Genomic DNA, 13,218 nt, shown 5'->3' with positions numbered 1-13,218 from the left:
AATCACGCTTGTTCAAGGCCGTGCGCCGGTCTGGAAGGCCTCGGCCCGCTCTGTGTCTAGCTAGACACACAAGCCAATGAGCATGCCACAAGCAAGCCCTGAAACTCGACAGGAGGACTTTGGCTTAATGACAGGTGACGTGTGAAGATGGTAACAAGAAGCAGCAGATAGAGTCAACATGGTATTCGACATCAAACGCAAGATAAGCAAAGGGGGGTCCGAGGTCAGGATCATAAGCTAGTAGAAACCACTGCATGAATAGAATGTCCCACTGTTTTATTGGTCCCAGATGCTGCAGGTAACTGGAATAGTGTGAGCTGGAAACAACAGCTAGCAACAGGGACGCTGATTAAGATAGAAATCTACATGCACACAAAGGAACCTTGCATCTGTGTGTACATCAGGAAATAGAGATGCAGTCCACAGACAGAAATATCTCAATACGTATTATTTAAATTGGAACAGAGCCCAAAATCAATCGAGCCACACGCCATTTCCCTGCCAGCAGCGCACTTTCTATAGTAGACACTGCGGATGATTAGGAATGCAGGCCCAAGAGTCCAACAGCCAGAAAGAAACACCGGGGATCACTGAAACCTCAACCGGCCTTTCAGTAAGTAAAATTTATGTCTGACTGCTGTTTAATTGTGCACACTAAACCAAACCCGACATCGGTAAATGAAACCTCGCTGAGCACAAGAGAGTGAGAGCAGTGTTGAGAGATGACATGTGAATAGGCGGCGGGGGAGCATGATTGGTTGAGAGTAAAAAAAAATAAAAGAAAAAAAGAAGAAGAAGAAGCTGTAGTTACTTACAGTCGAGACAGGCCAGGGTTCTTCTGAAAGAGCAACTCTGGAAGCTGCTGCAGTTGATTACGGTTCAGGCGCCTACGGCAGGGAGAGCATATGATCAACCAGTGAATGCTTATGTGTGTGTGTGTGTCTTTGTGTGTGTAAGCTGTGAATAATTTCTGCAAGATGCCGTCGAATCAGCGTAGCCGCGGGCTATTGTGTTTCAGTCTCCCCTGAATGTCCCATAAATATCCACGAGAAAGTTCAGGGGGAATTAAAGCGCTAAGTCAGAGACAGCGCAGTGAATTATCTCTACATAGTGACATTACAACAGCGCTGGGGTACGATTACATCCAGTGCTCCCTTCCCGAGAGTAACAATTCTCCAAAATTCCCATTCAGTAACAAGTGAATGACATCAATTACATGTAAGAACATGTGTGGATTTGATCCGAGTTATATCAACACACACAATGTTTCTTGACTGGAACAATGGCTGGCAAACACGTCATATCCAAGACTGGCAGGCTATATGCAAATAGACCATTTAAGTCAATGAGGAACAGCCTGTTGCTAATTTGTTGGAAACCACAGCTCTCTCCCTCCACTGAGTAATTGGGGCCCGTGGGAGTGAATGCAGTGGCTGTGACACAGAAAGGCTGCGAAACCGAGAGACAGGCTCCTGCCATGCACAGCACACACACGCACACTTTGACACAGATGTTGGGACCTGTGCCACTCGCTACTGAGAATGACTAAGGTGGTGCTTCAGTGCATAATGAAATTAACAATAGTGTGCACCGCTGCCCACTCACGGACTTATATATGAATCAGTGGTGTAGTGAACTCTGGAGAAGCGGGTATACTCTAAATGTTCACATTTGTTTAAGTAGGCCATAAAAACGTATCGTTTTAGAAATGGCGACATGTAAGAAAAAAATATATAATTTGTACTTGCGCATTATAATAAAATTATCATGATTAGACTAAAAGCAGTTTGGAGTTAATACTGGTAAAACAAGCGGCCTGAATTAAAGTAAAATGTATTTATTATGAGACAAATATACAGTATAAATGTTGTAAAACAATATTTTTGAACAATGAACAAAAACAGGGAAAAACAGTCACTATTAGACCTCAATGTTGTTTTAGGCCGAATCTTAATGTATGTGTCCCCATTCTTGTGTTTTAAAGACCACGTTTCTACCGTTAGCCGGGAGCACTCCAGCGCTCTTCTACATTTAAAGCCGGAAGAGCGGATACGGCATTTTGTTTTGTTTTGACCAATTCTTGGTCTCTTAGCCGATGAAATCCATCCGAATATACACGAGAGGGTGACGTTAGCCTCGTAGCACGTCCTGGAATTTTATTTGAGCATTTATAGCTGACGCAGATTCGCGGGAGTTATGCAATTTTGGCTTCTCCGCGGCGCTTTCACGTTATTTTCTGTCTCTATGGCGAAAATACCATCATGTATGGTTGTACCAATACGTCTGGGAGAAGAACTACATGCATATTTCATCGCTATGAATGTGATTTTTTATTTTACCTAATATGGCATAACTCCGAGTGCTACTGAAAGATTTGTCTGCATCATATTGTTAGATCCAATGAATAATCAAATGAAAGTAAAGTCGATTAAAAATGATCTGTGAAATGTGAACCTAACCTCTGTGAGTTACGATTCACAATTCTGAGATCATAGTTTAAATGGTTGATGCAAACAGTTAAGTTTGTTCTTTGAGAGGCTCTCATTACTCCATACAGTAAGACAGTTAAACACGCACTGATAACAGTGTTTTCAGTGGGGGGGGAATAACAGAGGTCAGTAAAAGTTTGGCCTATTGGTAGGCCATTCATATACACGATACAAGTCAGTGTGCCCATTTCACACACCTAGCCTCGTTTCCACCGACTGTATCGACCCTACTCTACTCTTCTCTGCTCTGCTCTACTTGGCTCTACACCAAAAAGCAGTGAGTCTCTGCTGCCACGGCCACCACCCGAGAGCCCCTCCTCACCTCGCCAGTGACGTCAGGCTAAAGCGACCGCAGCTAGCGTGCACTGCAGACACAGTCGAAAACAATGGAGAGCGCAGATGTTTTTTTGTTGCTTGGTTTGTGGCTGTTTATTTCAGCCAGAAGACATCGAATGAATATTGCAGCAACCAGAAGACTGCATTCAATAATGTTAAAAAGGTTTGCACTCCCTCAAAAGTCCAAGCATTAATCTGTTTGGAAGCCATTGTTGTCCTCTCTTCATCGTTAATGGCAGCTGTTTTCCCGGGGTGGTGGTTTGCGCAGCTGCACATTGATGACGACATGTCTCAAATCAATCATTGGCCTCCAAAACAATTGGAAGTGGGCTACTTTTTTTTACAACCACAAAGGAGCAGGTATCAGAAAAAGCAAGTAGAGTAGAGAAGAGCCGGGTAAATTTGTTGGTGGAGACGGGGCTAAATGGCGAGCAGAGTAGAGTAAAGTAGGTACCGACGGTGGAAACGAGGCTTTAGTGTACCTGCTTTTGAGATGGTTGCTTTTTAAATATTAGCCACTTAATTTCTATAATGGTGTGGAACAGGGACTAACTATAATACGTATGATTATTATTACAAATTTTTATTTAATGCATTATCATATCATTATTATTATTACTATTATTATTAATGTAACTATTTCTTTGGAAAGGGGGAAGAAAAAGTTGAAAGTCGATCCGTGCATGTCCTTGACCAATTGAAATTGTTAATGTGGGTTTTGAATTAAGGAAAAGCCTTTTATGGGCTCACCACTAATCATGCGTGCCCATAAAGTCATCTGCGGCGCAGGTTTCCATGCGGCTCGCACTACTGATTTGCTAATGTGCCGGTTGAGGTGCGGTTGGCCGTGTTTGCCTATGTCTTTTCAGGGCTGCTTTACAAGCTGTTGAGGAGTGATGGTTCTGTCCAGATGGGTCTAGGCGTGTGGTGAGGGAGGCAGGTAACAATAAATGCTCCTGGCACCATCTGCCAACAGCAGAATGACAGGAAATGGCCTTGTTCTCATTCCACATTTTATGGACAGCCTCTCTTGTTTGTCACGTTACACTCAACTAATGCATGGACCCATGAGCTCAGGTTTAGAAATACAATAAAAGTGTCTGTCTGCAGGGTGGTACTCACAGTCTCTCGAGCTCTTTCATGTCATCAAAAGCCCCGCGCTCGATCACGGTAATCTGATTCTCCATCAGTTGCCTGCAGGGAAAGGAGTATTAGTATTACAAACTGTAAGATAGACAAATGGCGCTGTTACTGATGGTCTTTATCAAAGTATCCAAGGTATGCTTGGCGAGACTTGTGTCAGTGGGTTTGTATTCACGCTTGGGTGAAGCATAGTCAACACCCTACAAACACACAGAAGACAGCGGTGTGGATGGAGGGAAGTGTGTGGAATCTTGGCAGAAAAAGGCAGGCAAGGAAGGAAAGCTTTCCAATGTGCCTCAGAGAGTGCGGCTCTGGTGTGGTCCGTGGGCCTCGCGGTTGGGTGGAGACGAGACCAAACGCAGGCAAGGGGTGGAAGGTCAATTTTAAGGAAGCCAAGGCTTTTAAAGACTTTTTTTAAAGGCCACTATGGTCTCATTTAAAACCTCTTATTCACTTAATAGGGCCACACGTACCAGAAAGTAGCTTTAATATATCAGCATTTTAATATTTGTAAGAAATGTTGTGATATTTTTAAATAAAGAGGTGCCCGTTTTGGATTCCTTCTGTGACCATGCTCAAAACATTTGGACCTCAAATTTGTCAAATTCCCGATTGAAAAGAATGAAAGTGTCATTATTGCACTCTAGGCTCTCAAAAAAAGCAACACTAATTTTGGTAAGCACTCTATACGATGATATGACATAAAAGAAACATACTTGAGTGGCCACTAAATTGAATGGAAATAATTACAGAATTTATCATTGTTTTAATTGATCATGAAAAAAAAACCTCAATGTATGCAAATACCGAAATATACATGGAGATGGTCAAAACGTCTTAAGCTGCAGTAAAAAGAACAATTTATAACTATAATGTTATTCACTATATTTACATTTATTATTTGAAAAATATCACTCAGCAACCACCCACATGCACGACGACGAATGTTGTCAGGGAATAGTGCAACACCCCTACACCCCTCGTGGAAGGGGCTCTAATTTGCCAAGAAAGACAATATACAATAAACTTGTGTTTTATTTCATTTTTGAAGACAGGTGAATCGCAGATTTATGGACTGAAGTCATTTTAAGCATAATTAAGAATCTGGGGATGCCCTGCATGTAATTTAATTAAAAAAAAAAAAAAAAACACGATTCATAAACATGCAGACACACTTTCTCACCTACACTGCCAAAGCTCATTCTCCCAAAAGTTCAGTAATGAAGGCCACCTCTCCCGTCACCTAACAACTCAGCCGTCTGTACTTCCTCGCCATTAAATATAAATGCTAATCACTGTTTGTGCTGCATAAACATTGGGAGAAAATTGCAATTCACTTTAGATTTGTTTCTCATGAATTTAGATGGGGGGGAAAATTGTACTACTTCAGACCTGCAAACTATAATATATATATATATATATATATATATATATATATATATACACACACACGATGTAAATCAGCTGTGTTGACGTTATAGTGACAGCTGACAGCAAAGATATACTGCTGTTTCTTTTTAGTTTCTACTGAGGGTTGCCAAGGGGTCAAGCAGCATTAGATATCCTGACCCCATTCTAAAAGCAAACATTTTGTTAGACGACATGTATGCCCACTGTAGTGTGTGTGTGTGTGTGTGTGTGTGTGTGTGTGTGTGTGTGTGTGTGTGTGTGTGTGTGTGTGTGTGTGTGTGTGTGTCACATACAGAAAGAGGAGTCTTTACTGTCTTTCTTAACCCCTCTCATTTTGTAGTGACAGTGTTTTACGATTGCTTAAGCACGAAATACAAAACAGGGCTCGGATTTCAAAAACAATATACACAATTAGCACAACCATCCACACGAAATGCAGAACATCTCAGATCCTGTGCAAAAGGAATCACTCCTGTCAAAACTCTAAACACATGTTTAAAAACCATCTTATGTTACAATATGACACACACACAAGTCATAAGGTTTAACTATGTTTGAACCAGTTACACACTGCAAGTTTTACTTAATCAACTTTTAGCAGTTACTGTAAGCAAAGTACACAAAGTACAAATACACTATATAGTAAATTAGTCAAACACAAGATCAATGCTAGACACACACTATTGAAAATAGGATTAATTTGTCTTCATATAACCAAAATCAGTCAAGAAAAACCATCACAACAAAATGTGTCCCAACACTGTCAAAAAAAAAAGTACTCCAAGTAAAGGTTAAATTTACTGTAAAAATAAAATAAAAATAAAAATAAATAAAAATAATTTCAATAAATCGCAGAGTTCAGGAGTAAGCAACCCTGTTCCCAGAGAACCGCAGTCCTGTGTCTTTTAGATATCTCCCTCCTCCAATAGGTGAGGATCCTTACCACGCTTCTCCAGAGCTTGCTGATGAGTTGATCATTTGAATCACCTGTGTTGGAGGAGGGAGACATCTAAAACACGCAAGACTCTCTAGGACCGGGGTTGCCCTACCCCTGGCCTAGTTAGATCTGACCAGCAAATTTTATCAACACCGTAGGCAATATCCTCATTGGATTAAAAAAAATTTTTTTAAACTCTTGTCTTGTTTGAAGGCCTCCCTCAGCATCAATCCATGCAGGTTGATGACATTATCAAATAGTGTTGGACGACAAAGTTGCATTTGACAAATTTGATCCTCTTCTTCTTTGAGGACATTCTCCTATTTCAGTTCTTCCTCAACCACTGTCTCCCGCTCGTCCTCCTCTCACCCTCACTTTCCTTCCTCTGACTTTTTCCATTCTGGTTGAAAGCAGGTGAACTTATCTGCTGCATTTTTGTAGCATTCAAACCTGATTGGGTTGTCTACAATAATGCAATCATGTGTTGAAACAGCTAATGTACAGGTGTTTAATCAACTTGCGTGTGGTGATTTTTCAGTCAGTGCTTTGGAATTGCCCGGAAGTGACATTATGACATACCTCTGTGTCTAATGTATAACAGTGTGTTCAGTATTTTGCAAATCATTGTGTGTGTTCTGAAAAAAGTGTGAGGCTGACTTTGTGTTTATTGTGGTGAAACTCTGGTCCACTGTTTTGCCTTTTTCAGTGTAAAGTGTTGATAATTAGGTAATTATTTAGTTTTTAGTGTTTATGCAATCATTAAAAAAAAACTGTAAAAGGCATTTAACCCGATGTGTATGGGTAGTGGATAGTGCAGACGGGTATGCAAGGGCAAACGGCAAGAGGGGACAAGCAGCAGTCTAACAAGGCTCAGAAAAGAAGCTGTGGACAAGAGATGGACCGAGGGGAAATAACGCTTGAAAATAGGACTAGGGGGCAGCAAGAATTGTGTGTGTTACACTTAAAACATGAAATGTTCACACGGTTTAGTTATAATACACATGGAGTCCTGCGACACAAACCGCACGTGTTAACTGTGAGTGCTCAGGAGCAGTCTACATGCATACATTACTTACCATGTGTAAGAACAAAGGGCAAGCGCAAGTGTGTGATTCGAGGGTGCAGTAAATGATGCTACAACAGACAATACCCAGTGTGAGAGAAGTCCATGACATCATTTGCTACAGTCACTTGGCTGCTTAATGTACTGTGGAGTACATCTCCATAAGCCCACTTCACTGGGCTTATGCTAATGTCAGCTTTGTAACTAGCATGTACAACTGTGTGTCTGTAAACATGAGTAGTTGCATTCAAACAGAGACATATTGTTAAGTCAAAGGCCGACAATATATATTTTTCATAATGCTAAAACCACCAAGGTCAAAAGGAAGGATACTTCCTGTTGATTGAACAACGACAGACAGGCAGTAGTATTATGATTCCAAGGGTTGGATGAATCCATTCATGCCATAGTATTTTAAAAGAGTTTAAATAAATTCCTATATTGCCACATTTATCTAGGGCCTCACCAAAATGTATAAAGTGAAACTCTGTTTATCACAAGGCTGCATTGCAGAATGGGTGAAAAACTTCAATATAAAGAGAGGCCATCCATCCATCCATCTTCTCAACTGCTTGTCCTCACAAGGGTCGCGGGGGGCGCTGGAGCCAATCCCAGCTGGCTTCAAGGCAGTAAGCGGGGTACACCCTGAATGGGTTGCCAGCCAATTGCAGGGCACACAGAGACGGACAACCATTCACACTAAGAGAGGCCATATTGGGAGAAAAATATTTGTACACCTCCCACATGCTTAAAAAGGGAGGTCACCAAAAAATATATATATTTACAATTTGTTCAGTGCATGCCCATTATTCTGAACAATGCATTTGAATTAATATTCTGTTTGTGCAATATGAATTAACTGTCAAAATCTACCATTTTGCCACTTTCTGTCAAACATGGCATCACAGTTGCTCAGGGCTCAGGTAATGACCAATCACAGCTTGGCTTGTGGATGTCACATGTCCAAACTCCTGTGATTCCTGATTGGTGGTGGTCACCTGAGCACCGACCAACTTTGATGTCATTTTTTTGTTGAAAGCAAGTGACAAAATGGCCGCCTCTATAAGTTGTATTAAAAAAAAAGAAGTATTTTGCTGCTGCATTTAGATTCCACAAACATGCTATTAATCAGAAGGCTGTGTTTAGACTAGTGAAGGCGAATAGAACATATGGTGGATTTCCCCCTTATTAAAATACACTTAAAACCCGTTGTAGCATATTTGAACAAATGTGAGAGTGTAGAGGACAGACACAAAACTCACAGAACTCGGATGTACTTGAGCCCAGCAAAGTCACTCTTGGTGATGCGTGTGAGATTGTTGCCATTCAGCTCTCTGAAAAGAAGAGAACACAAGAACAAGCATTAATATTTCATCTTTATTTTCTACCTTCTCTATGGAGGTTTGCAGAAAAAAAGACCAACATTTGCACAGTGTACTTAAAACTAATACAGCAGAGCACAAGTGTAGTGTAAGATTGGCTTTAGGGGCATTTTTTTCACAAATATTGAGGGGGAAATCGTAAAAAAAGAAAAGCACTATATTTAATAGTTTATTTTCCATCAAAATTAGAGCTCATCCTCCACAAACTCCAGCCATTGAAAAAAACCTGCAAATGTTATACATAAGTCAAACTCTTTTTGGGACCACTGTCACTATGACGACACATGAGACGCTAGACATTTTTGGCTTTATATAGGCCAACATCAGGTGTTAGGAAAAGAGTGCGCGAGAAGAAAAAACTAAGCATAACAGTTAGGGGAAGTAAGTAGACTCAAACTAAAAGTAGCAAGACTCGCCATACCAGTAGTCACGGTTTTTATTATTATTTTACGGTTTCAGTTGATAGCGCTTAGCTTCCTTTATGAATTAAATGATAGTTAAAGGTGTATTCAAGGATATTTTGTCACTGCGTCTTCTGGATCATCTTAACAATTGGATCTTGATACTGTCAATTAGTCTGACATAATGACGTCGTGCGTGCTCCTTCATAAGCTCTGCATGCGCACATCAACTGTTTGTAGCATGCAGCTGGTGAGCTTCGGATTTAGTCATTCATCGTAGTAGCTCCACCGACCTCACCGCATAATTTGAAAATGGCTGGGAACCGCAACAGCACATTCATCTATGAGGCCGGCTGCAGAGACTAATGAAGATAAAGATGAAGATGAGCCCGCACGTTCTCGACATTTGATAGACGTTTTCTCCGGACGAGCTGGTAGGATGGTCTTCCGCATGCACATTTAAAAAAAAAAAAAGTGACAAATGGACATTTGGCTTCTACTTTTTGAGAAAATCCTTGAATACACCTTTAAGAATGTTTAAATGTTACTACATATTCACTGTACTCTTTGTAAAGGTTTGATGATGGCAATAAATTCAAACTGGAATGGCTTAGTTTTATTTGCTATATGAGAACAAACCAGAACAAATTGAAGGGCAATCAGGAACCTTGCAAGTTCCACTAAATTGGGGCAGTGTTTCAATGTGGTTGTTTTGATAGCATTTAAACGTAACGTACAATTCATAATCCCTCTAAATTCTCGTAAGAGCAGGCTTTCTGGGGAAGTTGGCATTTCTTCTCCCTGGTCTATTCTAGAAGTGCAACGTGAGTGCAAGACATTTGAGCCGTCTTACTCTTTATTCTGGGAACTGCCAACCTACACCCGCAACCGCACCCCTTCTTGGCCATGTCCTTCCACCATTGTCAGGGATTAGCGGGAGCCAGCGGAGGGGATTCGGGAAAGGCCGCAAGGCCAAAAAGCTAAGTGTTGTGGATATAATGGGAGCAGATGCCCTGCCGAGTGCTGACCGCCATTGCAAAAATCAATGAGATGGTGCACTATTGCTAAATGAGAGATTTGGGGGCGGCTACTGCTCTATGCCGACCTTAATACTCAAGCAATGGTGCTGATCCAAGAAAGTGCTGTTCAACCTTTGTATTCACATGGCAGCTGGGAAAGTAAATATTCAGAATGTTTGCGTGCTACTGCAATCGCTAAGCATTATTGGTCCACCCTGCCCTGACCCGTCAACTCAACTCCTCATCCCTGAGCACGGCCCAAAAACGTGTTCCAAATCTACGCAGAAAGCAAGGGTCTTTTTCCCTCACTCGTCTAATGACCACTCGGGGGACTGTAGCGCTATGCAGTACTAAAAGGAATGGTCATTATAGACAGATGGTGTGTATGTGTATGTGTGTGTACACAGGTGCATTGACAGGCCAAGCGACAGGACCGCGGGAAATAAATAATAGACCGGCCTTCATTAGCCCGCGCTGTGCTTCGTGCACATGTGGTGTTCATTTCAGGTGCTTATGTATGATAGGTGCTTGCATGCATGTCAACCTGCGCACAAGTGCGGAAAGTCAATGTCTCATTTCCAGGGTGGTCACTCCCGATGACACCCAAAGGACAAGAAAAGGGATCGAAGACGAGAGGAATGGGAGGGGACGCAACCAGTTGAGAGGTAGCAGGAGGGTTTTGTCGAAAGCTGACGCTCCCCATAAACAAAATGGAACCGCAGTTCCTCCTCTTGTGCCGAGTTCTTGCTTAATCCCGTCACAAGTTGTTTGTCATAGCTTCTATCTTCACTGCGGAATTGACTCATTGAAGCAAATATGCGATCACTTGAGCTGTTTCGGGAAAGGACCACCAATAAAGCTTTAGCTCATCTTGGATTGCAACACAGCTTCAATGTTGTGACATTTAGAGCTCAAATGCCAGCCACAACCTGTGATGTGTTAACGAGCACTAGAGAAGCCACAGATTCACTTTGACATTTTCTGACCTTCTGAAAATGTTTTAGCTGAAACCATACACTGGTTTTCAGGCATTTATTGGGTCTATAAATTACACTTTCATTGAATAGCGGTCATTATACATCAGTGGCTCTTAACATGGGTTTGATCGAACCCCAGGGGTTCGGCGGAGGTCAAGAAACACACCTGACTCATATGTTTGTGATGATACACCCCACTTGACCAATCTATCATTGGCCCCAGGTGCACTTAGTAGCTGACTTTTGACTGTTGTGATGGTTTATCGTGATTTATTTATTAATGTAATGCCTTCATACCAACTAAGTGGAGCAAAAAAAAGAAAGTGGTCGGACGAGTATTTGCAATGTGAATTCACATGTACAACAGAACGTATGGCGTTCCACAGTGCTTGTTTTAAAGTGCTCTATAAATGTAGATTTGAGTTGAGTGATGGGAGTTGGCATAAAAGCTATTCCCCTATGAGTGATTATGCTTTACTAGATGTAAAGTAATTACAAAGGACGTCACATGTAGACATGAGCAACTTGTGAATGAACAAGCCACGGGCACACGCTAACAACCAATGAGGTAATAGGAATTGCCGGACTCCTACACAGCAGGAACTCATTGTTTTGCTTGTGTAAAGTGAGAATGCTGCTTTTTATTAGTGAAAAAAAAACTCAGCCATTAGCATTACAGTAAAAGGATTCTAAGCAATAGCTGTTGGCACGACGGCAAATGGGCCTTCTTTCGTTTCACACACAGATGCTTTGTGGTTCTGACTTGTGGTGCCGGTTTTCACATTACAGAACTGCGGTATTACTCTCGTGGCAGAAAATTATTAGGTATGATTCCTAGTTCACGCAGTGAAGGATTTCCACCTCCATCAGTCTATTCCCTAGAAACGTCAGGAAGCATTCCCAGCACTGACACGCTTCCTGGACAGTCAGATATGGGACATCGCTATCTCATGTTGCCTCACTCCCCAGTTAATTCATGCATCAATGGGTATGGGTGTAATTATTACAGACTGTTACAGTTGAAACATTCAAGCTGAACGCTCTTAAAGCTGTACAAAGTTGGAATTCAACCAAGTTTTCACAAAAACACAAGCTAGGAGAGCAAGGCTATTTTTATACTACCATCTCAATGTCAATTTTTTCACTCTGTATTCAAGTTCTCTCCCGGTCTATCATCGCACCTTTGACGGGTCATGGTAGAACATGGTTGCTGAGTCCTCCAGGTTTAATGTGCGCTATGTTTTGGTCCACAGTTTATCATGGGTGCCAGTATGTTCCCTCCTGGACGGTCACATTCTGATAGAGTCCCTCACATTTGTCATTGTGTCAAAGCTATGGAAGAAACATGGTCATCAGAGATATCCATGATGACCATGGGCATCTATGACTATCACAGATAATCAAATTTGCACAGTCTCTGGGTTTGGTCGTTTACAGCCTCATTTCACTCAAAAAGCCTCTTTATAAAATGTACAGTATAAACATTCTGTCTATACTCAACAACTGCTATAAGTAAGTACAAAATAAAGTTTTGTAGAGTATATTGGTGATTGATGTGAAGTGAAAAGATTTTTAGAAACAGTCAGTCAAAATGATACTCCTGTTGCTTGAAAAGTCAAACATCATTTGCTCACATTCAAATGGGATCTGAGTGTTGCTTCAGCACTGAAAAACTCATTAAGTTTATTTCCGCCAGCTGCATGGGGTCTCTCAGCAGACGGGGACATGGTTTGAATTGAGCAACATTACATGAAATGGATCCCGGAGACCAGAGGGAGAATAAGTAAACACGCAGCGGCTAACACACACATACAAATATCCACACGGCTCACACAGAGAAAAGGGGCCATATAAATATACATTATCAGTGGAAATCACACAAGCACACCTACTGAAATGAGACAAAAAATACCCACAGGAACAAGCAATCCAGTTGAGCTTTAGGAGCTGGATGGAGGGAAAGACAAACTACTGTTGGCTGTAGAGCTTTTAACTGACATTAGGCATTTATGCAGAAATATAGCAGAACTTAAACGAGTGAGTGTAGTGGAAAAGTACAGA

The 13,218-nt window shown here is 41.5% G+C and overlaps 1 protein-coding gene across 7 annotated transcripts in view; it reads right to left on the bottom strand.

Annotated features, from left to right (window-relative positions):
- Positions 1 to 13,218, bottom strand: part of slit1a (slit homolog 1a (Drosophila)) — a 119,767-nt gene that overhangs the window by 98,887 nt on the left and 7,662 nt on the right. For all 7 annotated transcript variants that reach the window (XM_086092927.1, XM_086092925.1, XM_086092930.1 and 4 more), the window contains exons 2-4: positions 8,641 to 8,712; positions 3,948 to 4,019; positions 816 to 887 (exon numbers count right to left, since the gene is read on the bottom strand). In XM_086092927.1, coding sequence (XP_085949053.1) covers positions 816 to 887; positions 3,948 to 4,019; positions 8,641 to 8,712 — 216 coding nt within the window. The remainder of the gene's footprint in view (positions 1 to 815; positions 888 to 3,947; positions 4,020 to 8,640; positions 8,713 to 13,218) is intronic.

This window comes from Leptonotus elevatus, chromosome 13 (genome assembly GCF_054856555.1).
Source record: "Leptonotus elevatus isolate MCC_2025b chromosome 13, RoL_Lele_1.0, whole genome shotgun sequence".
NCBI lineage: Eukaryota > Metazoa > Chordata > Actinopteri > Syngnathiformes > Syngnathidae > Leptonotus > Leptonotus elevatus.
Note: the sequence above shows the minus strand (reverse complement) of the source record. Positions and strands in the feature narration are given on the sequence as shown.